We start from the raw sequence: 24511 nt of genomic DNA, 5'->3' as shown, positions 1-24511 counted from the left end.
AGGAGATGCACTGCAATGATATGATACGATTGTCTCATCTGTAGATGAAACGCTCTCAGTTCTCCTTCACCAACCGGTTATGTTTCACAAAGAGCCCTCTTTAATGCAAGCTACGTGAGCAAAATACACCTAGCTAGGTAAGAATCTAGCTAGGTTTGTCTTCTATCCAATTTTTCTTATGGTTTGACCATTCCTTGTGAAGTCTTTACTATCATGTTGATGGGACTATATCACACGAGGTATATCCACCTTGTCCTTAAATTGTAAATTGAACAAGTCGGTGAATGCACATGCTAAGCACCAAGGCCGTAGCCTTTATAGCCAAGAGTGGGCTGTGGAGCTAGCTTGGCAAAGACTTGCACAAAGCCTATCCACTCCGTACAGCATAATATAACTGTAACAACACCTTCCACAAAACTTCATTTCTAGTACTTCTTGTCTGATTTGAAACTACTGTTTAACTATAGCACTAGATAAAGTCGGTGCATTTATCATAGCTTACCGACGTAGTTGTAGCAAGAGCAGAGAAATGGCTTCGAAAGAAATGTAGCCCTGAATGGTCTATGATCGACCCCCACCCTACTCTATCAAGATAGATCAACAGCCCTAATCGCCCTCACCACACTTAAAGTATGGTTTCTCCATCTACCGAAGCAACGGCTAAATCTAGCATATCGAAGACGTGATGTGGACCCACCATTATGCCATTGCCTGTCCTCTAGCATCATCGGCCTCAAAATTTCGCAATTCACCACAATCTCCATAACCATCAACTACACCCCGTACTTTTCTCGGCAAAACGTAGATCTTTTCTTTCCTTCCACATTGATCATCCCCTGTCAGTCAAGATTTCTTCTTGAAACGCTGTCCGCTTTCCGTCTTTACCTCTGCGCTGCTCGACGATCCCCCGCTACGCGATATTTTAACGGGTCATTTGGCAATTCCTCAGTCTTTATTCCAACTATGCAATTCTGTGGGGTGATTGCACAAGATGCGCTACTCCGCGAAGTATGCTTTGCGGAAGTGGTGAGCGAGGGCGCTATGGGGATTTCATGATGTAGAGAAGGAGACATAAATAATCCTAAGTTCTCGGAACTTTCGTACCTTATAGGGCGCCTGTCTCTTCATTTAGATCAGCAACTGAGCTCTGTAGCTTTTTGTAAGCGGAGAAAGCGAAGAAGACTGTCTATTAGTCACGATGAAGGTCATGTTGGGAACATGGCTGCTTTGGGGCCTTGCCACGGCCGCCAAACAGCCTAATATTCTGTTCATCCTTACGGATGATCAGGGCAAACTCATCGGTGGGCTGGACCACATGCCTAAGCTACAGGTTTGTCTACACTTTAACACTTCGTTTTCCTCTGCTTTCTACTCTGGATTACAGAGGCACTATCAAGCAATCGCAACTAATCCAAAACCACAGGAAAACCTGATCCAAAAAGGAGCAACATACCCGAAGCACTATTGCTCCGTAGCCCTATGTTGCCCATCCAGAGCCAACCTCTGGACTGGTCGCATGCCGCACAACACCAATATTACTGATGTTGGCCTACCATACGGTGGATACCCCAAGGTAGTCAGCGCAGGTTGGAACGACAACTACCTACCGATCTGGATGCAAGAAGCCGGCTACGATACATACTACGTCGGCAAGCTCTGGAATTCACATACAGAAGACAACTACAACAAGCCTTACGCAAAGGGGTTCAATGGCTCCGACTTCCTCCTCGACCCATGGACCTATCGATACTATAACGCCAAGATGACACGTAACGGGGAGACACCGGTCAGCTACGCCGGCCAATACTCCACAGATGTGATTAAAAACAAGTCACTAGGATTCCTGGATGAAGCGCTCGCGAACCCGGATCGGCCCTGGATGCTTACTATTGCGCCGAACGCGCCGCATTCGAATGGATCCCAGGATGCGGTGACGGGTGCGACTTGGTTTGGTGAACCGGAGTATGCGCCGCGCCATGCGCAGCTCTTCAAGGATTATAAGATCCCCCGTGATGAGAGTTTCAATAAGATCATTGATGGGGCTGTCGGGTGGGTTGCTGACTTGCCGACGCTCACTCAGGAGGAGATTAACTATATTGATGAGTTCCAGCGGTGTCGGCTGCGGGCCCTTCAGGCCGTTGACGAGATGATTGGGGAGCTTTTTGAGAAGCTCGATAAGGCTGGTGTGCTTGATAATACGTATATCTTCTTTTCCACAGATAATGGGTACCATATTGGACAGCATGCCATGCAGCCAGGCAAGAACTGTGGATATGGTAAGTTTGCATGGTCATGAAGGTCCCTGATCTTGAGACTGTAATGTTAACAACGCACAGAAACGGATATCAACATTCCTTTATTCGTTCGCGGCCCTGGTATTCCCCAAAACCAAACAATCGAAGTCGTCACTAGCCACACTGATCTTGCGCCTACTTTCCTGTCCATCGCGGGAACAACAAGAGATGGGCTGGATGGAAAGAAGATCCCCACTACCATCGCTGCCGGCAACGCAGCTAATAAGTCGGAGCATGTAGCAATCGAGTACTGGGGAATTGTGAGCTTCTCCAACAATCATTGTCGCTTTACAAAGACCAATATACTAACAACTACCTCAACAGGCTGTTCCTGAAGGCATTTACGGCTACAAAAGCGATAACAACAGCCAGCCGGGCAATAGCTATAGAAACAATACGTATAAAGGACTGCGACTTGTCTCGGATGATTATAGTGTTTACTACTCTGTCTGGTGTACTAACGACAAAGAATTCTACAACCTAAAGGTATAGCCCTAAGTCAAGTCATCGTCGTCTAACATATACTCACCCTAAGGCAATAGGATGATCCCCTTCAAACGATCAACTTGGCTTCCAATATTAGCGCTCACCAATCATACACAATCGCCAACCGTCACTTGGGCCAGATCATTCCCCGTCTTGATGCACTAATGATGGTTTTGAAATCCTGCAATGGGGATTCCTGCCGTGAACCATGGCGTCAGCTGCACCCGAAGGGCTACGTGAATAACTTGGCCGATGCACTGGATTCAGGGTTCGATGAATTCTACGCTAACCAGCCGAAGGTGTCATTCTCGGAATGTAGCCTTGGGTATCATATTTATGCAGAGGGGCCACAGGAATTCAATATCTATGGAAGTGGGTCAACCGGGAAGAAGAGTGAAGGGGAGTCTGCTTCGGTAAAGCGATGGGGTTTCTTTGATGGGTGGCTATAAAGAGACAGCCTCTCTTGACGCAAATGTTTGAATGATAACTACGGCTACTGCAGCCTTGACACTTCAGTGTTATATAGAATTATGAAAGCTTCTTTAAATATATATTAATCATCTTAATATAAAACATGGGAGCTTGCTTACAGCGATTCAGAAAGTATTTAAAGATCTCTCGCTGTCCTTTTGATATAAAACTAAAACCGAAATTGGGAAATCAGCATACCGTCCGCCTTCAAAAATTACTTCGATATTATGGAGAGCTGGACATCGAGGTCCAAGACAAAGTATCGAGACAGCATCGTTATGGAAACCCTGGAGGACCGTACAGAGTCAGCGTACCATCTCCCCCACTACTCGGATTTACGACCGACCTACGATGCTCACGAAGAGAAAGTACGAGAAACTGGAGGAAAGGTTCGAGGACCTTTGTACGCGATATGACCCGAGGATCCAAGAACTACAGGCCCAGGCTGGGATTATAGAGCAACAGAAATATATGATCCGGTATCTACAGGACAAAGATAACAATGGACCATCACCGAGCTCTCTAACAGTATCTATATCTTCTAAGCATCAATACTGCCAATCCCACTCGACCAAAATGCCAATGACATCAAGGTCGCGCCTTGAACACTTTATTCCCCCAACAAATATTACAAGGGCGCCTTTTCTCCTTATAAAAAACCAACAAGGAATAGATAGAGCTCCCTGTACCCTTTTATTGACAAAGGAAACTGGAAGAAGAGAGAGTTTCTTGAGAAGGATTAGATTACCGCAGATTCTTATTACAACCACACAGAATCACTGGTTGAGGAACCGAGATTGAAGTCCCCTACACCTGGACCATCTCACTGACCGCGTATCAATTTGCCGGGATCCGATACTGACCTATATATTGACTACTTCTTCATAATTGTTCTTTGACTCTGGTTCTTGTTCCTCCTCCCCTCCCTTTTATCTTATTTTGAAAATTGTTGCAAAAGACCTGGGTATAACCAGGCCTTCTTTCTTCCGGGGATAATTGTCGCGTATTTGAAAGTTTTTATTAGTTAGCAACTGGGTAGCATGAAATCAGGCTCCCATAGCTTAGGACCTAGGGGGTTCACCGAGGCGCGTGGTAAGATCGCATTGCCCAATTGCTGTATTGTCTGTGTTGCAAGGGAGTGTTGCCGGTGAGCTTTCTGTTACTATATACGAGCCTACAGCATGATATTGTGATCTCCCCAAGGTCAGTCAACCCTCGGTAGTCAGAGGAAAGGTCTGGCTACACTATGAAATAAGTAGATGCAATCCGGCGCCCACGACGAGATTCGGTGACTATCCTGTTAGTTGTCTATGGTCCCCTTCCCCTGACATAAACGCAAGTATGAACGATGTTAACCCTGACGGTTACATCTATACCCATAATAAATAATAAACGTACTTTTCCAAAGCTCTTACAGGGTTCGGAAGATATTTACCCGGTTACAAATTACATGTGGATCTGTATCTCGATAGGCTAGAGCCAGTATATCGATTTCATCAATGGTTCTAGTTACATCACTACGCCAGCCAGTGTCCTGTATATGGCCAGCATTATATCAAACATTATGTAGGAAGACATCCATGCACATCAACGACCCGACCCAGGAAGGTGCAAAAACAGAAACAAACACCATAAAACACAATAACAAGAAACGAAGGGTATAAAGCAGCCTTAATATGGACAGAACAGCGAAACACGATACTCCAGCACGCATAGAAAGCAAACGAGAGGGAAAAAAAAGCAACTCTACCACCCAGCGAGCCGAATATAAAAGTAATATATGTGACACGCCTCATTGGAGGGGAATTTTTAAGATCATATCATCATTAATCTGGTGGTTCTCCGCTCGGGGAATCGCCGGCCGCCTTCTGGGGCCATGCCATACGGTCCGTCGAGTGCGCTTGGTGGCGGGAGACGGGCGGTTGGGGGTCCAGGGGGTCCAGGTGGGCCAGGACGTGGTGACCTCGGGCGTCCTGCATATCCGGGAGGTGGAGGACGGGGATAGCCGCGCGAGGGCTGACGCGCATGGGGGGGTAGCGGTCCGGGCGGATATAATCCCGGGCCTGGACGCTGGAAGCGAGAGGGTGGTGGTAAAGCCGCAGCTCTGCGGGCATCACGCTCACAATACACTTGACCATTCCATTCAAAGTATTCTCCTTTCAGCGCAACTTGGCAGGTGCGGCATGTGAGACAGTCTGGATGGAACTTGAAGCGATCGGCCGGGCCATGGCCCCGTCGTTCGATTGTCTCCAGATACTGTCCCTCGATCCCGGTGTGGCATGTATGACATACCGAATTATTGCGCTGGTGGTAGTGCTGCGCGCAATATGGCAGGTCATCCATGACGTAAAAGTCGGCGGTTTGGAAGGGAGTTTTGCAATCGTAGCAAACAAAGCATGCGCGGTGATACCGGCCGGTAAGACGGCCATCCGCGGACGAGACGGATTTCCCGATGATCATCTCGCCACAGCCGCGGCAAGGGCCCTTTGGGCGGGGGGTTGGACGGGCAGGCCGTTCAGTAGTAGGACTAGTTGTGGCAGGGCACTCCGGCTGGTCATCCTTTGCCAGTTTCTGCATGGGCCTCTCACGAAGAAGGGACACACTTCCGGTACTGATGGCAGGATCGGTCGGGGAGTCTGGACTGAAAAGATGTTGCGGCATCCGCGGCGGCTCGAGAATGTCCGAGCCGGTCATTGACATCGTCGTATTCTCGCCATTCTCTTTTTGCAGGTTCTCCACTAAGGTGCCTAGTTGGCCTTCATCGGACGGGTGGCGCTTTGACATGCTGATATCTGACCCGATGCTAGAGAAGGACGTGCCGCTTCGTGTATCACTCGGGGATGAAACTGAGGAAGCTGTCGGGCTCTCCACCACGCTATCCGTAGTGTCCAAGCCCAACTCGCGGGCAAAGTTAGTGATGGAGATACCGGCTTCGCTGATGGCATCGGAATTCCTCCTCTGCGCTCCAGTGTGTTCCTCGCCGTCACCACGTTCCTGGCTGGGGGTTTGGGTTTGAGGGAGGCCCGGACTCTTGTAAGCTTTGTATTCAATATCCCGCATGTCTGCCGGGGAGGCTGACCGCTCCTGGGAGAGGTCGAGGAGTTCCGACGGCGTACCATTAGAACTCGGGGTAGGACTTCTAAAGAATAACTCAGCGGACCCGCGGTTACTGCTCAGACGGTCCGAGCTGGTTTGAGATGAAGCACGGAGAGCACCTGGCCTATCTTCCTGGCAATCTGCCTTGTCGCTAGTGCGCTCGGTAGGCGGATTGAGATTACCACTGCCATGGCGCTTATGCTGATCTTGGTCGTGTTTGATTTCGCCCGGGAGTATACTTGCTTCCGAGAACGTGGTTGCAGTTGAATCTCGCAGCAGCTTGCCGGGGAACGTGGACGGTACCGGGGGAGCATCGTCCAGGAATTTATACTGATGGGCCAAGCTACCGTGGGATGGCCGCCCCATCGATACTGATGTCGATCGTCTGGAATCATAGCGGGAGCTTCCGACAGAAGTTCGGTAACTGCTTTTACTTTCAGTGGAGTAGCTATATTTGTGGAAGGTTGGTAGGGGCCCTGGAACGTCGTCCTTGGGCAACGGTGGCGGCGGTGCTATTGCTTGCTCGCCTAAAGGTAACCGAATGCTCTGGCCTGTCGTACCCGTAGCGCCGGCTGGAATCGGTAGGGCCTTGTATAGGTTGTCCAGAGGGACCATGTGCTTCGATGTCTTTTGCGACATGGATCGGGGAAGGGGAAATGTCGGAATCTCATCCTGATCTGGAGATCGTGGCTGAGAGGGGAGGGGAGATGTTTGGCTCCGTAGTAACTGGCGAGGCGGGGATTGCCGTCCGTCTGGAAACGGGGTAATATCGCCCTTGCTGCTGATCACAGCTTCCAGGCGCATAAATGGTCGATCTATTGGGGGTGTTACTGACAGTTTTGGGGGGATATACTCATTGCCACGGATGAACATACTGGCTTTTAAAGCATCAATCGGTGGGGGGACGCCTGATCTCCCTATACTTTTTGATGGACTGTGATGTTTGGGTGGTGGCGGAGGTGGTGTTGAAGATACTATTGCAACGGTCAATGGCGAACTGCTGGATTCTGGAGAGAAACACATACCAGACACGGGGTCGCAGACATGGTCCCCCATTACGGAGATCTCGACATTCATTCCACAATTGGAACATTTGATGGTGGGCAATAGGCCCATATTCATGGTGGCCGCCATGTCAAACCGCTGCGATGGTCTCCCGAGAACCGTTGCGCGAGGATTAAATCATAGAACAGTGTCCAAGGGACCGTTGTACGTGTGGAGTATGTATGGATCGTGCGTCTATCCTTCTCATAACGAGTCGTCGATGCTATCCAACCCCAGGAATCAACATCACACACAACACACCAGCTGCAGTACAGGGACTAAACTCGGTTAGAAAATCATAGGAGGTTCGTTTCGTGTTGGCGGAGGGTGATTGATTTTATGAATAAGAGTGAGAGGATAATGAGCGAACTAACAAATCAACCAAACTCAGACAAGAATAGTAGTCCCCGTGAGTGGAGACGCTACTGTCTTTTTTTCTTTTTTTTTTTTTTTTTTTTTTTTTTTTCGGCGGCAGAAACTCCTCGTGTGTATCTGACGATCCAAGACGGTTTAGTCGCGTTTCCACTTTAGGAGGTGGGCTGGGGGCCACCACGAGTCATGGGATTGGTCAACGACAACCAGCCCAGGGCAACACGCGTTCTTTGTGACGGAAGTATCAGTACGATATCGCTTCGACTTAATCTATTTAAATTCTATCTGTTGCTGCCCGTCTCCTCCGACTTAAACCAATATAGATCAAGATTGATTGAAAATGAATTTTTAATATAACGTTACATCCTGTCTGTCGCTGTCGTCCTGTTCGCCCCCTTTTTCTCAGCGGAGTTTTGACCATGGCCAGTCTGACGTGATGCTGCATGTCAACACGCTGACCATACGAACATATACTTAGGAAAGTTTGCAACCCCTGAACCAGCGCAGATCTTCCTCAGGGGCAACGGCCAGGACCCCATAACACTACTCCCATACCCTCTTGTCACTTGATCGCCCCGTTTCCTTCCTGATCTTGGGCCCCATGGGAAGTGCACGCGCCTGTCCGAATCATTGTTATTGTTATTGTTGTTGCTATTACGGAGTGTTATTGTAATAATAATAATAATTATTATTATTATTATTATTCCTTTTTCGATTACCTTTCTTTTTTTTTTGTTACCTTTTTTTTTTGATACCCTTCCCCGATGTCATCATTGATCCCCCTCCCCCTTGCTCGACTATTAATGGTGTCCAATTACATGGTGGCGATTCCAGAATCCAAATCGTAGGACTCCAGCGTAAAAGATAAGCTCACACAGACCCCATTGGCGGTGAAACAGTCCGGAAGTTTTCCCTGTAAGGGGCCAGAGTGTGTCGACTCGCCAGGCATTCCCCATGGTGCACCAAAGCCCATCCGGACCTGTCAGAAGACACAATTCCTCTTCTGAGTCGATGGAAATTCTCCGGCGAACGGACGATGGCTTGTCAATTCGAACCCAGGCGGGATACGGATAGTCACTTCTATCTTGAGCGAGACCAACACCTCCCAGTTGGTCCCCCAGGATCGCTTCATTCTTGTCTGTGTAGATCAACGATCCCTGCACCATGGCTCACTCGGTCATAGTGCAACGATAGACCAGTCAAACTTCGATAGTCGTTGCCCATTCTTTGAGGTAGACCAAGCCACGCGACGACATCATCGACACAGTCACCCTGGGATCAGTCCACCTGTACCATGGGATCGTGGAGTGGGCTCTCGCTGTGGGCAACTCTTATCTAATGGTTGCAGCCAGCGGTCTCACTCTCAAACTTCGATGATTTACGCCCCGGTTCCGACCCCCAATATTTAGTCTTCGTTCCAGGCAATGGTGCGGGAAGGTTGGCTTGAAACGGGGGTCAGGCCCGAAATAGCATCGTGTTTTCTAGAATTAGTATTCGAACAATAGTCGCAACGCTAGTCAAAGAACCATGCCGTGGCGTGCCCGTCAGTCTTCAAAAGCAATTCCTCCCAGAGCAAATGTCGACAAACTTGGACATGTCATCCGAGAGGTTTGGATTCGGTGGCCGCCGGGGGAAAGTTCAGCTAGATTGACTAAGCACTCCCGTCACAATCTTCGACGGAGTCCCTTGCGTCATTGTATACTCTAATTTATGGGAACAAAGCATCGTCCCTGAGAAAGAATCTGGTACCGAGCACTGTGCCCGAAAAGAAGGTGCGCGGAATAGCAGCCAATCTATCTCAAGTCCTGAGAAGCCCAGAGAATGTCGCTGGGGATGGATCAGGTTATACCTTTTACCCACTTAGCAGACCAACTCCGCAAACAGCAAATGTGCGGTCGCTGAATCAGGGGTAATATTGCAACCATGGGACGTTGTGCCGAGCTTTCCGTTGCTCACCGCAACGTCAGGGGCATGAGTTGTCCTAAAATGCAGCGATGGGCGCCATGGATCCCAGAAGTCGAGTTCTTCGTGATTTGGGGCAAATAACATCTTCTCCCCATTTTCTTGGTGATGAATTGTTCTGCACGAAGTGACTTGCCCGGTCCCTTTTTTTTTTTTTTTTTTTTTGGCGAGGCCGCCCGTAGCGGTCCCTGTGGAATGCTCCGACCCACAACAGAAAACGCGCAGACCATTCGGTGCCCTGAGTCTCTCCGCCGGAGGAAAATCACATGTTACAGAGTGGCAGGAGCATCAAAGGAAAAGAGCGTTGTCTCTTTCACCGATGTGCGAGAAACCAACCCATTGAGACTGACCTTTCTTTCCAATGGTGCGTGTTACCAATCTTCTAGCCTTAGAGTTGACAGGGAGCTGTGGAGTAAACACGACGGACCTGCATCATCGAGCGATTAGCCGAGAGAAAAGAACGGTAGGCAACCATGCTGAGTGGAGAGGACATCATGAAATGTGGACACCGAATGGTGGACGACAGCACCACCACAACGTCAGGTCTCGATGCACTTACCCTCGAACTATCCAATGTTGTGCATAACATGCCAAACCCCGTATGCTCCGCAACAACATGGTTCATTGATCGAGTCCGTAGGGGAGAGACACATCAAGGCCTGGGATCAATGGGCTAGAGGGGTCATGGAGGGGTAGACAATTCATTCAACTCGTCCACTTGTTCGTCTCTTGACCGCTTGTTCTTTGTGGTCGCTTAGAAAGTTAATTCGACAAAGAAGACTGGACTAAGTCTGTAGAGCTAATCCTTCTTGGACGTTGGGGAGGGAAAATGCCGGGTGCGGAGGAGGGACGCCCGTGACTCCGGACTCCGGACTCAACTTTCCCACTCTCCCTTAAATACTCTCCCGCTCACGTTTCCTTGACTTTCCTTTTCTCTCCGTTCACCTTCCGTAACTCTCTTCGTTTCGTTTTACGCTCACTTTCTCAATTCTTTGAGATCACTGTCTTCAAGGCGTGCTCGCCAAAAACCGCCAAAATTTTCGGCACACTTCTTAACTCGTGAGTCTCCCCCCCGCATTCATGCTCTCCATGCTCGAGGCCGCCTCGCGGGAGAGAACAACCATGAGACAATTCTCCTCACATTTGCGATGTGCTCGAGCTAACGGTTATGGCAGGCGTCACCACCCGTTCAACGGCCGGCGCTCATCCTCTCGTGGAGGCACATCGGCCTACGAATTACACACCCATTAAATCATTCACCAAACATCCCACTTTCGCCATCTAGTCAATTGTCTGCTCTGTGAACGCAATGGCTCCCCACGCTAATTCGGATGTTGCTGCCAATGGCGCCGTGAACGGGTCGGCTCAATCCTCCCCTTTGTTTACTGTCAATTCCCCCAACGTCGAGTACACCGACAATGAGATCAAGAGCAAGTATGCCTACCACACTACCGATATCACTCGTACCGCCGACAACAAGCTGGTTGCCACTCCCAAGGCAACCACCTACCACTTTAAGGTCGACCGCAAAGTGGGCAAGGTTGGTATGATGATGGTCGGTTGGGGTGGTAACAATGGGTCCACTGTGACGGCCGGTATGATTGCCAACCGCCGTGGCCTCCAGTGGGAGACCCGTGAGGGCATGCGTGCTTCCAACTACTACGGCTCTGTTGTCATGAGCTCGACCGTCAAGCTGGGAACGGACCCCAAGACCGGTGAGGAAATTAACATTCCCTTCCATGACATGCTGCCGATGGTCCACCCCAATGATCTCGCCATTGGCGGATGGGACATCAGCAGCATGAACATCGCCGATGCCATGGACCGGGCCCAGGTTCTCGAGCCCTCTCTCAAGCAGTTGGTCCGTAAGGAAATGGCCGAGATGAAGCCGTTGCCGAGCATCTACTATCCGGACTTCATTGCTTCCAACCAGGAGGACCGTGCCGACAACATCCTCGAGGGCTCCAAGGCTTGTTGGGCTCACGTGGAGAAGATTCAGCAGGACATCCGGTGAGTGCCAATACCCTGTGCTGTCCTTGGACCCGCGCTAACAGCAAACAGAGACTTCAAGGCTCAGCATGGTCTGGACAAGGTGATTGTCATGTGGACTGCCAACACCGAGCGGTACGCCGACATCGTGCCCGGTGTCAATGATACCGCCGATAACCTCCTCAACTCGATCAAGACTGGCCACGAGGAAGTTGCCCCGTCCACGGTCTTTGCCGTCGCTTGTATCTTGGAGAACACTCCGTTCATCAACGGTTCTCCCCAGAACACCTTCGTCCCGGGAGCTCTTGAGCTGGCTGAGAAGCACCAGGCCTTCATTGGCGGAGATGACTTCAAGTCGGGCCAGACCAAGATGAAGTCGGCTCTCGTGGACTTCCTCATCAACGCCGGCATCAAGCTTACGTCCATTGCCAGCTACAACCACCTGGGTAACAATGACGGCAAGAACCTGAGCTCGCAGAAGCAGTTCCGCTCCAAGGAGATCTCCAAGTCCAACGTGGTCGATGACATGGTTGCCGCCAACCACATCCTGTACGAGAAGGATGAGCATCCGGACCACACCGTGGTGATCAAGTACATGCCGGCCGTGGGGGACAACAAGCGTGCTCTGGATGAGTACTACGCGGAGATCTTCATGGGCGGTCACCAGACCATCAGCTTGTTCAACATCTGTGAGGACTCCTTGCTGGCTTCCCCTCTGATCATCGACTTGGTTGTGCTTGCCGAGATGATGACGCGGGTCAGCTGGAAGGCAGATGAGGCGGCCGACTACAAGGGCTTCCACAGTGTGCTCAGCGTCCTGAGCTACATGCTGAAGGCTCCGCTGACTCCCCCGGGCACTCCGGTCGTCAACGCTCTCAACAAGCAGCGCAACGCGTTGACCAACATCTTCCGTGCCTGCGTTGGCCTGCAGCCCGAATCGGATATGACTTTGGAGCACAAGCTGTTCTAGGGATCTGATGCCGCATTACCACTACACATTCTCTCACTCTAGTCACTCCTTGAATGCATACTGATTCTACCGTCGTACATGTCCATCCACTGTAGTCCGCTGTGTAGATACATGTATTCTATTCCATAGTATTCTCAATATATATATATATATATATATATATATAAAAGAATGGGAGAAAGAAAAAATCCCTCGCCTATTTCGTCTCTCCAATGCGCGAATAAGCATTGAGGGCCAACTGCCCACCCAAATGCGCATAGAGCACATTTCCCGTGATCTCCCCTTTCTTAATCAAGTCCACCATGCCTGCAAAACTCTTGCCCTCATATACTGGATCCGTAATAAACGCCTCCATCCGGGCTGCATACTCGATGGCCTCCCAGGTCCCTTTATCGGGAATGCCATACGTGCCGGCATGATAGTCCTCCTTCAAAATCACATCCTCCTCGGTAATATCCCCTTCCTGCAATCCAATCGTCAGCGCCGTATTCCTCGCAATCCGCAACACCTGCGCCTTGGTCTCCACCGGCTTCGCCGACCCATCAATGCCAATCACCCTCTTCTTCTTCTCCCCGGGATTCAACTTCTCAATCAACTTAAACCCGGCCACCATCCCCGCCATCGTGGACCCCGTCACCGCACAAACCACCACATCGTCAAACACGACCCCCATCTCCCTCTCCTGCTCCCGGACCTCAAACGCCCACCTCGCGAACCCCAGCCCCCCCAGCGGGTGATCCGACGCCCCCGCAGGAATATAATACGGCTTCTCCCCATTGCCCGCACACTCCTCCCGCAGCTTCTTCAACGTCTCCTTATGCTCAATCCCAAACCCCGCATCCTCCATCCTCACATCCGCCCCCATCAACCGACTCAACTGAATATTCCCCACCACATCATACCCCGGATCCTCCCAGTCCACCCAATGCTCCTGCACCAGCCGCGCCTTCAGCCCCAGTCGCGCCGCCACCGCCGCCACCTGCCGCGTGTGGTTGCTTTGTACGCCGCCGATGGATACCAGCGTCGTGGCGTTTTGGGCTACAGCGTCCGCGGCCAGGTACTCCAGTTTCCGGGTTTTGTTCCCTCCGTAGGCGAGGCCGGAGTTGAGGTCGTCGCGTTTAGCGTAGATGGTGGCTTTTTGGCCCAGGTCGGCGGTTATTCGGGGCAGAGGGTGGATGGGTGAGGGACCGAGGGTTAGGGGAGTTCGGGGGATGGTGGCGAAGGGGGATGGGAGGGGGATGTCGGGCATCTTGTTTTTTCTTTTGAGGTTGTTGGTAGGTTTATTGATGGAGAGGTGGGTGGTAGTAAAGTGTGTGTGTGTGTGTGTGTGTGTGTGTGTGTGTTGCGGTTGAGTTGTGTAGTGAAGCGTATAGATAGGAATATAAGTCGATGTAGAGAAGTGTGCTGTGGGCATCAACAATTTATATACATAGTCTGGGTGTAGTAGTCGTAAGGACGAGGTCATCATACAGGGATGTTGAGTATGGACTACCCCTCCTTCTCCAATTCGGAGTATACTCTCTTGTCCGAATTCTCCTCTCATCATAGTTATATTGCAGCTGGACTATCGTCTATCGTGGTAAGTCTGAGGGGGCATCAGGTTCATCCCCGCAGATGAGAGATATCGGAGGTTGTCCGTTATCTTTGGCTCCGACAGATTGGATCTTCAGCTGTGTGTGTATGTGGTGGGGGACGATAAGATAATTGATTGATTGATTGATTGATTAGATACATTACGTACGTACTTGGCTTCTTGCTTTTCATTGATTTATTTGGGGTATGGTTATTTTGCTGGAGAAGGGGCATTCGTTACTAGAGTGGATGAAGTTGTTCTTCGGAGACCTTGCCGATATCATGGCTGCCGTGGGATATATACCCGGGTTTGGATTCCTTGTCGCAGGATAACCATGGTCGCTGACATTTAGAAATGAAATGATGTGAGGAGTAAATACTGTCGATCATTATTTCAGCGTTACATATAAATGTCACTTGCTTGTTGCATTCCACTGCCCTAACCCCGACCTTGCTATATATATCAAAGTCAACATACCTGATTTTGGGTTGAGCATTGATGGCACTCCGATAAGGTTGAGAATATCCGACAAAGCACCATGCATTATAATAGACATGAAACATAGCACCGTCACAATACTTGAAGGCCGAGGATCTACAATGGCCGAAGGAACCGAGGACGACAGCGCCATATATCCATCCAGAAAGCCAAGAGCGCTACCCGATACTAAAAAGATAGTCTCGCACTCTGCCCCCTTGGACACGTAAAATACCCCTCGTGCCGTGAAGAGAATCGTATGATTCTCCCACACGCATCTCCATATCAGTATTACAAGGAAAATAGACACCATGACCAAGATCCTCCTCACCGGAGCCACCGGCTACATAGGCGGCACAGTCTTGGACGACCTGATCAAAAGCGAAGCAACAAGCATCAAAGACTTAACCTTCGACCTCCTTGTGCGAAGCGATGACGCCGCCGAGAAGCTCCAGAATGCATATGGGGATCGCGTCAAGCCAATTCGCTGGACGGGATTCACAGATCTCGCATTCGTGACCGACACAGCCGCCAACTACGACATCATCATCAACGCCGGCACGGGCTTTATCCCAGAGGGCGCAAAAGCCTTCATCCACGGGCTCGCCCGGCGAATCAAACCAGGCGCACCAGTTCCATGGTTCATACACATCTCTGGGTGCACGAATCTCGCTGACCGCCCGTTGACGGCAACCGCCTACCCAGACAGAGAATGGGACGACGCCAATGGCAACGCCATCTACGACTTTCTCAAGAGCGAGGATGCCCGTGACCCCTACCCCCAACGAACAACCGAAGTGGGCGTGCTCACCACCGCTGAAGAAACAGGCGTACAGGCCGTGAGTCTCAACGCACCGTGCATCTTCGGAACTGGTCGCGGGCTTTTCAACACTCAGGGTCTCGTCCATTTAATCGCGATGCGCTATACCCTCAAGCACGGGTATGGGTATAAGTTGAACGACACGGCTAATTTCGATTGGGTGCATGTCGAGGATCTGGCTGATTTGTTTGTGCTCATCGTCCGTGCTATTCTTGAACGGGAGGACCGTGGCGTGGGGTATATTCCCTCCGGCAAGAATGGGATCATCTTTCCTGCCGTCCAACGGGTGCTTATGACCCAGATTATGCAGGAGTGTCTAGACATTGCTTTTGAAGCGGGTGCTCTGCCTCGGGAGGATACGCCGCAGCAAAAGGAGATCCGGTTGGTGGGCCTTCAGGAAATTGCGGATGAGCTCATGGCGGGTCTTCTGGATGTAGCTGAGCGGGGTCTTGCTGGACATAAGAAGATGAAGGGGACCGTGGCCAAGAGGTTGCTCGGTTGGAATCCGACCAGGTTGGAAGAAGCTTGGAAGCAGGAGTATATAGACGCACTTGAGTTGCTGCAAAGTGGGAAGGGACTGAATACTCTAGAAACATGCGTAGGCAAGTAAGATGATGACTGTTCAAGAGTAAGGTGGTCATTTGGCAAACCGAGATTTCGGGATCGTTTATTTCGATTTTATGGACTTTGTAACTTGATTGATGTAGTACTACTCTGGATGATCTTAATTCGAGCAGTGTACGACCCCGGCGGGAGGCCTGATCGAGATAAATATAGAGGAATACATACATGAAAGCAATGTTAGCCTATAGAATCTTAGCGGGATATCGAACTCCCTTGGAGTTTTAGACTGTCCCGATTGAAAGACAGTATACTGTACAGCAGGCTAGTGTAGGTTCAGTGGCCTGCATCGCATCTGGTCCTCCGAGTTAAGTAATAGACCTATTAACCTAGGGGAAATACGAACGCCTTTCTGCTGTAGTTACTAAGCAGTTCATCCTTGGATAAAATCATCGAAACTGACCAAGCTGAACTGACACAGCCGAACTGACAACGCCGAGAAAGGATGAAGTGACAAAGGTTGACTATTAGGCAGACAAACATCTTGACTCAGAATATAAGAGAAGTGTATATGGCCTGGAAGCTGCAATCTCCATCACTTTGGACATACCTATTCGAGTCAAATATTGCTCAGCACAATGGCTAGCCTGCTAATCCCTGACGAAGCCTTAGTAAACATCAAGGACCAAATCATTCTGATTACAGGTTCGCTTTATCTTCAAGTCATGCATACTACAGAAAATCTCATAAATTAAGGCAGGCGGCTCCTCGGGCATCGGCAAAGGGACGGTTGAGCTAGGTCTTCAACTGGGAGCAAAAGTCGTCATCGGAGACCTCAACCCCCCTCCATCTGACTTGTCGAGCAATGAGAACCTGAAGTTCGTCACCGCGGACACCAGCTCCTGGGACAGTCTGCGAAACCTGTTCAATGAAGCTGTGAAAGCATTTGGTCGAATAGACCACGTTTTCGCCAACGCCGGGATTGCCCCGAGGACGAATTTTCTGGAGGAATCGCTCGATGAAAACGGCGAGCTCGCTCCCCCCGACATGAAGGTGCTCAACGTGAACCTTAATGGAGCGATATACACGGCCAGGCTGGCTGTTCACTATTTCAGGAAGTTTGCAGGAGAGCACAACGGGGTCGTCACCGGAAGTATTGTCTTCACGGCTTCCGCGTCGTCATTCCAGACCTTTGGCGCTCCTGATTATGCCACGGCCAAGCATGCTGTCCTGGGCCTTATGCGTAGCTTAGTTGCCCAACTACCCGGGAATGTTCGGGTAAACGCAATTGCACCGTCGTGGACGTCAAGTGGTCTTGTTTCTCCCGAGTTCCTTGCGTCGTTGGGTGTGGTTACGCAAGATCCGGAGGTCGTGGCGAGAAGTGTGGCGCTTCTTTTTGCTGAGTCGGAAAGGAATGGCCATCTAATTTACAGTTGGGAGGGTAAATATAAGGAGATTGACCAGGCAGAGGGAGGACTCCTCAGTGCTGTAAAACATATTCTTGGCAATCCTATTAGTGAGGATGAAGTCCTCCGGAGAATGGAGGGAAAAGCGAGCACCGGGAAATAATTAAGCATGTCATAGTTGAAATATCAGTGTGTAAAGGTTTCTTTAATAGTTAATGGATGTTTGTAAGCTGAACATTGCTTCAGGGCAGCCGACTCGGTCCAACTTAACTACTCTTCTTCTCAAGATTCTATATTCCATCCCTTATACCGCAAGACCAGGTACTGTGGAGGTCCTCGCATAACCATGAAGACCCGGTTAACTCCCCTGTAGTTATTGATCCCTTCCGTAGTTATTTGTATAGTGGATTAGTTGATCTGCCCAGCCCTGCCTATAGATAGATCAAACTCGATGTTACCCCCCGTTGATGGCGAGGTCTAGTCCTCTCCCAATGATCAGCAAAATTGTAACGCTAAGTCTAGCGCAGCTGCGTACCCAGTTTCCATATACATCGACGAATATCTTACGCGAATGTGGCATGAGTAAGGCGCTAAGAGGGTTAGATGGTTATTAGGCTGTATTGAGTACTAAGATCATATGTGGTTAATCCCACGAGTAGCCGATTAATTTATCAGCACAGTTGTTTTCTACAAGTCCACCGTGTAGGCGACAGTAGCGCCATGTAATTGCCATACACGCCACCTATTACTGTTCAGCAACCGGCTCCTTCTCACCAGCCGGAACACACCTCCTGACAGCTACAGACGAACTCAACACCTTCTTCAACGACATCGCCGCATGACCCAGCACATAAGCCCCCAAGCTCAGAAAGTTCAACCATACCAGTCCGACAACATAAACCAATAGTCGCGGCGGAATCAACTTAAACATCTCCGTCGGATCAAACCCAGCCATGTCCTCGAACTTTTTCACCTCGACCGACACGGCCGTTGTACTCTCGTCGCCATCAACCCCAGTGTTCATGAATGCATCATTGTAGATCGCGGTGGCCATGACACTCCCAAAAATGGTCATGAAAAATAACAGCACCGCTTGGTTAAGCAGGTCGTATAGCCATGTGCAGCACAGGCCAAAAAGAACAACAGCGCCCCGGCGCGACCCATAGTCTGCGGACGCAATTAACCGAGCAACAGTATCATCTTGAACAGTCGACGGATTCGAGGCAACGAGAAGACGACAGATGAGGAAGGTGAGGAGACTGCTCGACGCGACGATTTCGAGGTAGGTACTTTTACTGTTCAGTACGTTGAGAGCAGTGAAAGAGAGTGCTGTCAGTGTCCAGGCAAGTAGCAGGAGGACAGCGAGCCCAGTGTAGAGACCGCTGCCGAGCTGGAAGAGTCCCGGAGCCATGATGTTGGTTGGTACAAATTAGTGATGAAACGTTGAGAGAAATTTTCAGTGTTGGTTCTCCTGAGCTAGTTAAAATCCGATTAGCCTGCTTTATCGATACCCGCTTTATCCATCTTCCCCATCTGACCCAAAGTGAGCCAATACACTATTGCTACTTAAGGGCTGACGATGTAACAAAATACTAACAATAGTAAACCCCCATCCGGTCATCGGTTCGGCAGTTCCCGCGCAGGAACTGCTGCCTTGATGCCTTGGTACCTACATCATGTATTATGATACCAAAGTCGCTGAAGCGCCGATTACCACAAAGAGCAGGGAAGATCGAAAGAACGAAAGATCACCGAATTCTGTAGTTTTGGGTTGTCAGGCTCTCCACAACCTTGTAACATTGCAGCGCTTATTCTTCGTAGTCCTGCCCCACATGCCCTAGTAAGACTTGGGATGCTTGTTCACTCCAGTCTCAGAGTTATTCCCCAGGGTTGGCAGACGAGGCGAGAATATGCCGAATATTTATAAGTATCGCGCATAGAACGTCCTGGCGTGTGATAGACATCTAAAAGAAGCACGTCCCCTTCGAGTGCTACTATCAGTGGTGCACCGTATATCGTGCACCGACGACTGGAGTTCACACCTTCGGAACAAGGAAGTCAGCCGTTGTTGCTTATTCATAATCTGCTGCCACGCTCAATGGTATCTGCCAACCGCTACCGTCCCCAGAAGATGAATCCCTGGTCTATTTGAAGTAAGTCGTCCGCCACCTCCAAAGAACCGCCTGAATACCGCCGTCCGGCTAAAGAGCAGGTGTTAGGGAGATCCCACTCAGAAGTATACCGAGTATGAGTGAACCGTAGTCGTCTGGTCACACAGACAGGGTATAGACTTGAATAGCGTCTTTCTGTTCATCAGCACTTGTCTCATGGAGGAGAAATTCTACAACGTGAAGATGCCAATGTTGGTCGGCCAGATACTGAAGATTCCTCTGTGCGATGGTCAACATCCGCACCCTTCCGTAGCAGTATCTCGACAAAAGCTCTGTTTCCAGACGCTAATGTTCTGCCGCATTGATCTCCGTTCCCCGCTCGAGAATCAGTAGGATACTCCGTACAGACGGCCATAGTTGAGGTGCTTTTAAGGCCCCACACCCCCTCACCCCAGATCCCACGTGACGGCATCTAGTGCGGAGAAGGACTATTGATAACTATCTCCAGCCCTCTCTAGCTACTAGAGTAATCGAAGTCGTTTTAGCCACATACACCATGAGTACACGCAGTAGCCAACGGGCCACTGCTAAGGTCGATCGGAAACGTATTACGGACCGCAGAGCCCAGAGAAATCATCGAGAACGTGTCAAGACGTATATCAGTCAACTTGAGACTACTGTTGAAGAGCTTACCAAGGCATCCCAGGAAGGCTCCGGGCACAGTCTACTACAAAAGCTGCAAGAAAAGCAGTTGGAGATCGAACAACTTAAGAGGGCGATACGGCAAGCTGACGGAGTCCTGCGAACTGCCCTTGACGCGGCCTCTTCGTTCATATCACCCTCCATCGCCGAGATCGTGCCTAAAGATTCTCCAGTGATACCGAATGGCTGGCCGCTCGTAGCTATCGAGGATGAAACGACCCAAAGAATCGATAGTCACAAATTACAGATGGAACCCACATTTGCGGCAGGAGATATATCCCCCATTAGTAGCCGTGGCAGGCACGTTCATAACAACAATAAACTAAAGGACATTCCTTCACCATATGCCAATTTGGCCTGTGGGAATGGACAAGTAAATTACTTCCAGGTCGTGGATGAGTCTCTGGTTCACGTACTAAGTGGTGGCCCACTGACAACTTCCGCTGAGGACGACGATGACTTAGCCATCCGGGCCATCTTACACGGGTGGGATACTATTAAGGAAGATAAGCCACTCGACCGTGGCTGGAACTTTCTCAGCGCTCTAGACCAAGGGCTATTTCACCGCACTGGCCCTGTGGAACGCCTGGCTATCTTGCGCTTAATGCGATCCATGCTGATGGTGGGTGGACACAAGTAACTATTTGCGTATTCCTTGTAACCTTGAGTAGTCGAAGAACGGGTCCTCAGAGCACTCCACTAGCCAAATTCCGTCTTTCATGTTCCCCACGTACGTACCAGCCCTCCTCCTTTAATATGAAGCTAAGTGGTGCGTAACATTAGCACCATGCAAACTCTTGTTACTCACGCGTGTATTATCGACTTTTTTGTGTGGTAAGCATTAGAGGGTGGGAACATTCCTCAATGTTACGTACTAATCAAAGATTAGGCCAAACCTTCGTGACCACTTAATCGCCTCCGAAACATCTCATACTCCTGAAGCAGCGGCGGCGCATTATGCGGCAGAAATTCAACTGAGTTGGCCGTATCAGGTTCGAGATGCCTATAGGTACCATGAAGAGGAAGGCAAGTTCCAATTTTCGATTGAATTCAACAACGTTTATTACGACTTAAAGTCATGGCAGTTTCGTTCAAACCCTGCGCTCAAGATGCTTGTTGCGAATGGACCAATGCCGTCACTAGAAGGGCGCCTACAGGCCTCGACTAATATACTGATTGGTTCTCTGGATCCAAATGGGTTTATTGAGGCAGGGGAAGTTGCTGGATATTGATTGTAATTTAACTTTGCTAATGCATACAATGGTGGCTGTTAAAGAGGTAGCATACATCAACATGACGAATCTCTATCTATAAAAACCATAACAATTTTACATATCCTCAACTTCATGTTAAGGTGACTTTGTCAATTCCCCGCAGTATCCACCGTGGATCTGTCTGCATCTAGAGCACCTGCCAATCATCGAATGTATCATCGACAATCCTTGAGCTAGCGGTGTCAGCTATACTTTGTCAGTTTTGAGAAGTCGACTTGGCGTTGTCAGCTTCGCACTTCTATCTCCGCATTGTTAATCATTGCCTCTGATAAAAACCAAGGAGGACGGGCCATGGAGACTCCGAGGAATGGTAAAAAGTGGTGATGGAAATAACTACTTATACTTGAGCACAGAGGTTATACTTTCACACCACTTCTGATTCCACGCAAGTGACCTTAAGATAGTATACGAATAGTGTCAGCCAACATGACTGGGTTTACGCTAAAAGACCACAATGGGGAGCTAAATGGCGGCGATCTCCTCGCGCAGACGCTCAAACACCTCGGTGTCGAGGTAGCCTTTGGTCTACATGGTGGGCATCTCGATGCATTTCTCCAGGGTTGTGAAGCTTCTCAAATCCGGTTGATTGATACCCGACACGAGACCGTCGCTGTCCAGGCAGCCGAAAGCTACGCCAAATTCTCCAAAAAGATTGGCGTTTGCTTCGTCACAGCAAACAGCGGGTATGCAACCAAATCCCCGGCGGTCTTCTAACTGACGAGCGCTGACCTGATTCCAAAGCTTCTCCAATGGTATCCCAGGTCTGGCGACAGCTCTGGCTGATCGGTCACCAATTCTTTGCATAACATCCTCGCCTCCGACTCGCGATGCAGAGAATAATTCCCTTCAGGGAATAATTGACCAGGTCGTTGTCTCTCGCCCACTTACAAAGTTCGCCTATCGGATGACCAACCCCGAGGATACTCCACGGATCGTTAAGCATGCCATAGGAGTTGCGATCTCTGGTGCTCCTGGTAGGTGCTTCACCGCTATTACCCCCCAAGCCATTATATCAACTCAGATACTTACTGTCAGTAGGCCCTGTTCTGCTTGACTTCCCGATCGATGTGTTATTCACGCCTGTACATAAGCCTCTCATATCCTGGGGATCAGTTTCGTCGCCCTTCCCATATGGACCTGGTCCGCACACTGCAGCGATTGAGGGGACGGTTGAACTATTGAACGCTGCCAAAAGACCTTTGATCATCCTAGGGACAGGAGGTAATTCCAAGGAGGTAAAATGCCTTTCATGCCATTGCTGTATTTCGTGACTGACCGTGCAAACATCTACAAGGCAGCAGAAAGTCTCATGAAGCTCTCGGAAACATGTCGACTTCCAATTTTCGATTCGATGAAGTGCAAAATGTCTTTTATTCCCTCCCAATTTGCATTCAATGGAGGGGGCAGCAGCACCCTTGCCCTTCTACCGCGCCTTGGTATACAGAAGCCAGATCTCATCCTGCTCCTCGGTGCCAGGACCGGTATGTTTCTCGGCGGTCGATCTGGTGCGATTATACCCGGAAAGGACTGCAAGCTAGTCCAAGTAGACGTAGACGGTGCAGAAATTGGCAGGACACTTCCGGTTGACCTAGGAGCCATCAGTGACGTTACCCAGTTTGCCGCTGGGTTGAACCGCCATTTTGATGTCACCCCATTCCAAGGCTCCGTTGACACCAAGTGGGTGGATGATATCCTGGGTCTTAAACACCTGCCTTCGCCTTATGAACAACAACCCGAAGTCCAGCCATCAGGGCGTCTCCATCCATACCACGCACTCAAACATGTCTTACGCTCTGTTCCGAAGGAGAGCATTGTGATATTTGATGGTGGCGAAGCGCCACTTTGGGCAAGTGAAGTGATATCCATCTGCTCGCCCAGCGCGACAGTTAAATCATCAGGAGGTCTTGGATTCTTAGGCAACGGTTTTGGATATGCCCTTGGAGCAGCCGTTGCATGCCCTGATCGGAAGGTCATTAATCTGCACGGTGACGGATCTGCCGGGTTCCATTTTATGGATCTCGATACTTACAAACGACACAATCTGGATATCATGACGATTGTAGTCAATAATCATTGCTGGGGAATGAGCTCTAATGGACAGGACCTGATCTATGGTACTAAGACTCCTACACGTCCGGTCAGCCATTTGAGCCCTGTCACGGACTACAGTCTTGTGGCGAAGGCACTGGGTAATGCTAGTGCGAAGATACAGACACTCGATGATGTGTCCCCTGCGTTTACAAGTTTGCAGGGTCAAACTGGGCCCATTTGCATCGAGCTGGTCGTGGATGATAAGCCTGTTCATCCTATTACGGTCTCTATGGTCGGTCAAACTGATGAGTCCGGAATGGTAGTTGTTCCTTATTATGATAATGTTCCCAGAGCATACTATAAATCATGAGGATACTATGCTGTTTATCTTACGTTGTGGGATGTTGGTCTGCTCAGATAGTTACGACAAGGCATTATGGAAACAGTCTCCAACAGGGTTCGTTATACTAGCTTCATTCAGTTGAGATAGGGGTTCATAGTCCTTCAGTCTATAACTGTACCAAGATTGACAAGACGGTGGTAAAGCTGAGTATCTATCTATTAAGTGATTAGCAGTAATAGCCTGTCTTGCATATCATGAAAATATCCCTATGGCACTTAGATTTATGCAGCACCAGCTAACCTGACGATGTCAGGTTTGCTTTGTCAGTCCAAGCGGCAGTCTCCGCATTAGATTTGGGATTCGGTTATTCGATTGACCAAAATGACCAAAAGCATGCTTCTATCGTCGTGGATGGCCGAGGGCCGAGATATGTTTCGGGTTAGTCTAGTTGCAGTTACTTCTGTAATTCTTTTAGTCACGGCAGCCTCAGTTCGCGCATATTTCTCAGATGGATATCACGATATATAGC

The 24511-nt window shown here is 49.7% G+C and overlaps 9 protein-coding genes across 9 annotated transcripts; 6 read left to right on the top strand and 3 right to left on the bottom strand.

The window, feature by feature from the left end:
• Positions 1-1198: 1198 nt before the first annotated feature.
• On the top strand, positions 1199-3314 carry BDV38DRAFT_271932 (sulfatase family protein; the record flags this gene model as incomplete). Its single annotated transcript, XM_032057398.1, has 6 exons — positions 1199-1330; positions 1424-2276; positions 2337-2554; positions 2619-2780; positions 2837-3173; positions 3283-3314. 6 exons carry the CDS (start codon positions 1199-1201, stop codon positions 3312-3314), a joined length of 1734 nt encoding a protein of 577 aa, XP_031912646.1.
• A 1435-nt stretch (positions 3315-4749) lies between these two features.
• On the bottom strand, positions 4750-7725 carry BDV38DRAFT_249298 (uncharacterized protein). The gene is made up of 3 exons (XM_032054829.1): positions 7373-7725; positions 7223-7321; positions 4750-7162 (listed from the first exon to the last, which is right to left on the bottom strand). The coding sequence occupies exons 1-3, from the start codon at positions 7479-7481 to the stop codon at positions 5067-5069; spliced, it is 2304 nt and encodes a 767-aa protein (XP_031912645.1). The 5' UTR covers positions 7482-7725; the 3' UTR covers positions 4750-5066.
• Positions 7726-10528: 2803 nt separating this feature from the next.
• Positions 10529-12782, top strand: BDV38DRAFT_110011 (inositol-3-phosphate synthase INO1). The gene is made up of 3 exons (XM_032050962.1): positions 10529-10768; positions 10919-11735; positions 11787-12782. The coding sequence occupies exons 2-3, from the start codon at positions 11035-11037 to the stop codon at positions 12682-12684; spliced, it is 1599 nt and encodes a 532-aa protein (XP_031912644.1). The 5' UTR covers positions 10529-10768; positions 10919-11034; the 3' UTR covers positions 12685-12782.
• A 46-nt stretch (positions 12783-12828) lies between these two features.
• BDV38DRAFT_249290 (putative 1-aminocyclopropane-1-carboxylate deaminase) lies at positions 12829-14083 on the bottom strand. Its single transcript, XM_032054828.1, has one exon. The coding sequence runs from the start codon at positions 13931-13933 to the stop codon at positions 12881-12883; it is 1053 nt and encodes a 350-aa protein (XP_031912643.1). The 5' UTR covers positions 13934-14083; the 3' UTR covers positions 12829-12880.
• Positions 14084-14932: 849 nt separating this feature from the next.
• Positions 14933-16663, top strand: BDV38DRAFT_109921 (NAD-dependent epimerase/dehydratase family protein). Its single transcript, XM_032050961.1, has one exon. It carries the CDS (start codon positions 15046-15048, stop codon positions 16162-16164), a length of 1119 nt encoding a protein of 372 aa, XP_031912642.1. The 5' UTR covers positions 14933-15045; the 3' UTR covers positions 16165-16663.
• Positions 16664-16753: 90 nt separating this feature from the next.
• BDV38DRAFT_283789 (uncharacterized protein) lies at positions 16754-17684 on the top strand (the record flags this gene model as incomplete). The annotated part of the gene is made up of 2 exons (XM_032060105.1): positions 16754-16820; positions 16876-17684. 2 exons carry the CDS (start codon positions 16754-16756, stop codon positions 17682-17684), a joined length of 876 nt encoding a protein of 291 aa, XP_031912641.1.
• A 509-nt stretch (positions 17685-18193) lies between these two features.
• On the bottom strand, positions 18194-19181 carry BDV38DRAFT_249287 (uncharacterized protein). Its single transcript, XM_032054827.1, has 2 exons — positions 19119-19181; positions 18194-18997 (listed from the first exon to the last, which is right to left on the bottom strand). Exon 2 carries the CDS (start codon positions 18930-18932, stop codon positions 18267-18269), a length of 666 nt encoding a protein of 221 aa, XP_031912640.1. The 5' UTR covers positions 18933-18997; positions 19119-19181; the 3' UTR covers positions 18194-18266.
• A 1007-nt stretch (positions 19182-20188) lies between these two features.
• BDV38DRAFT_271925 (bZIP transcription factor) lies at positions 20189-21566 on the top strand (the record flags this gene model as incomplete). The annotated part of the gene is made up of 3 exons (XM_032057397.1): positions 20189-20956; positions 21006-21064; positions 21224-21566. 3 exons carry the CDS (start codon positions 20189-20191, stop codon positions 21564-21566), a joined length of 1170 nt encoding a protein of 389 aa, XP_031912639.1.
• A 468-nt stretch (positions 21567-22034) lies between these two features.
• BDV38DRAFT_271924 (thiamine pyrophosphate-binding protein) lies at positions 22035-24009 on the top strand (the record flags this gene model as incomplete). The annotated part of the gene is made up of 4 exons (XM_032057396.1): positions 22035-22291; positions 22350-22582; positions 22647-22843; positions 22903-24009. The coding sequence occupies 4 exons, from the start codon at positions 22035-22037 to the stop codon at positions 24007-24009; spliced, it is 1794 nt and encodes a 597-aa protein (XP_031912638.1).
• Positions 24010-24511: the final 502 nt, after the last annotated feature.

The sequence above is a fragment of the Aspergillus pseudotamarii genome, assembly GCF_009193445.1.
Source record: "Aspergillus pseudotamarii strain CBS 117625 unplaced genomic scaffold BDV38scaffold_33, whole genome shotgun sequence".
In the NCBI taxonomy this organism is placed as follows: Eukaryota; Fungi; Ascomycota; class Eurotiomycetes; order Eurotiales; family Aspergillaceae; genus Aspergillus; species Aspergillus pseudotamarii.
Note: the sequence above shows the minus strand (reverse complement) of the source record. Positions and strands in the feature narration are given on the sequence as shown.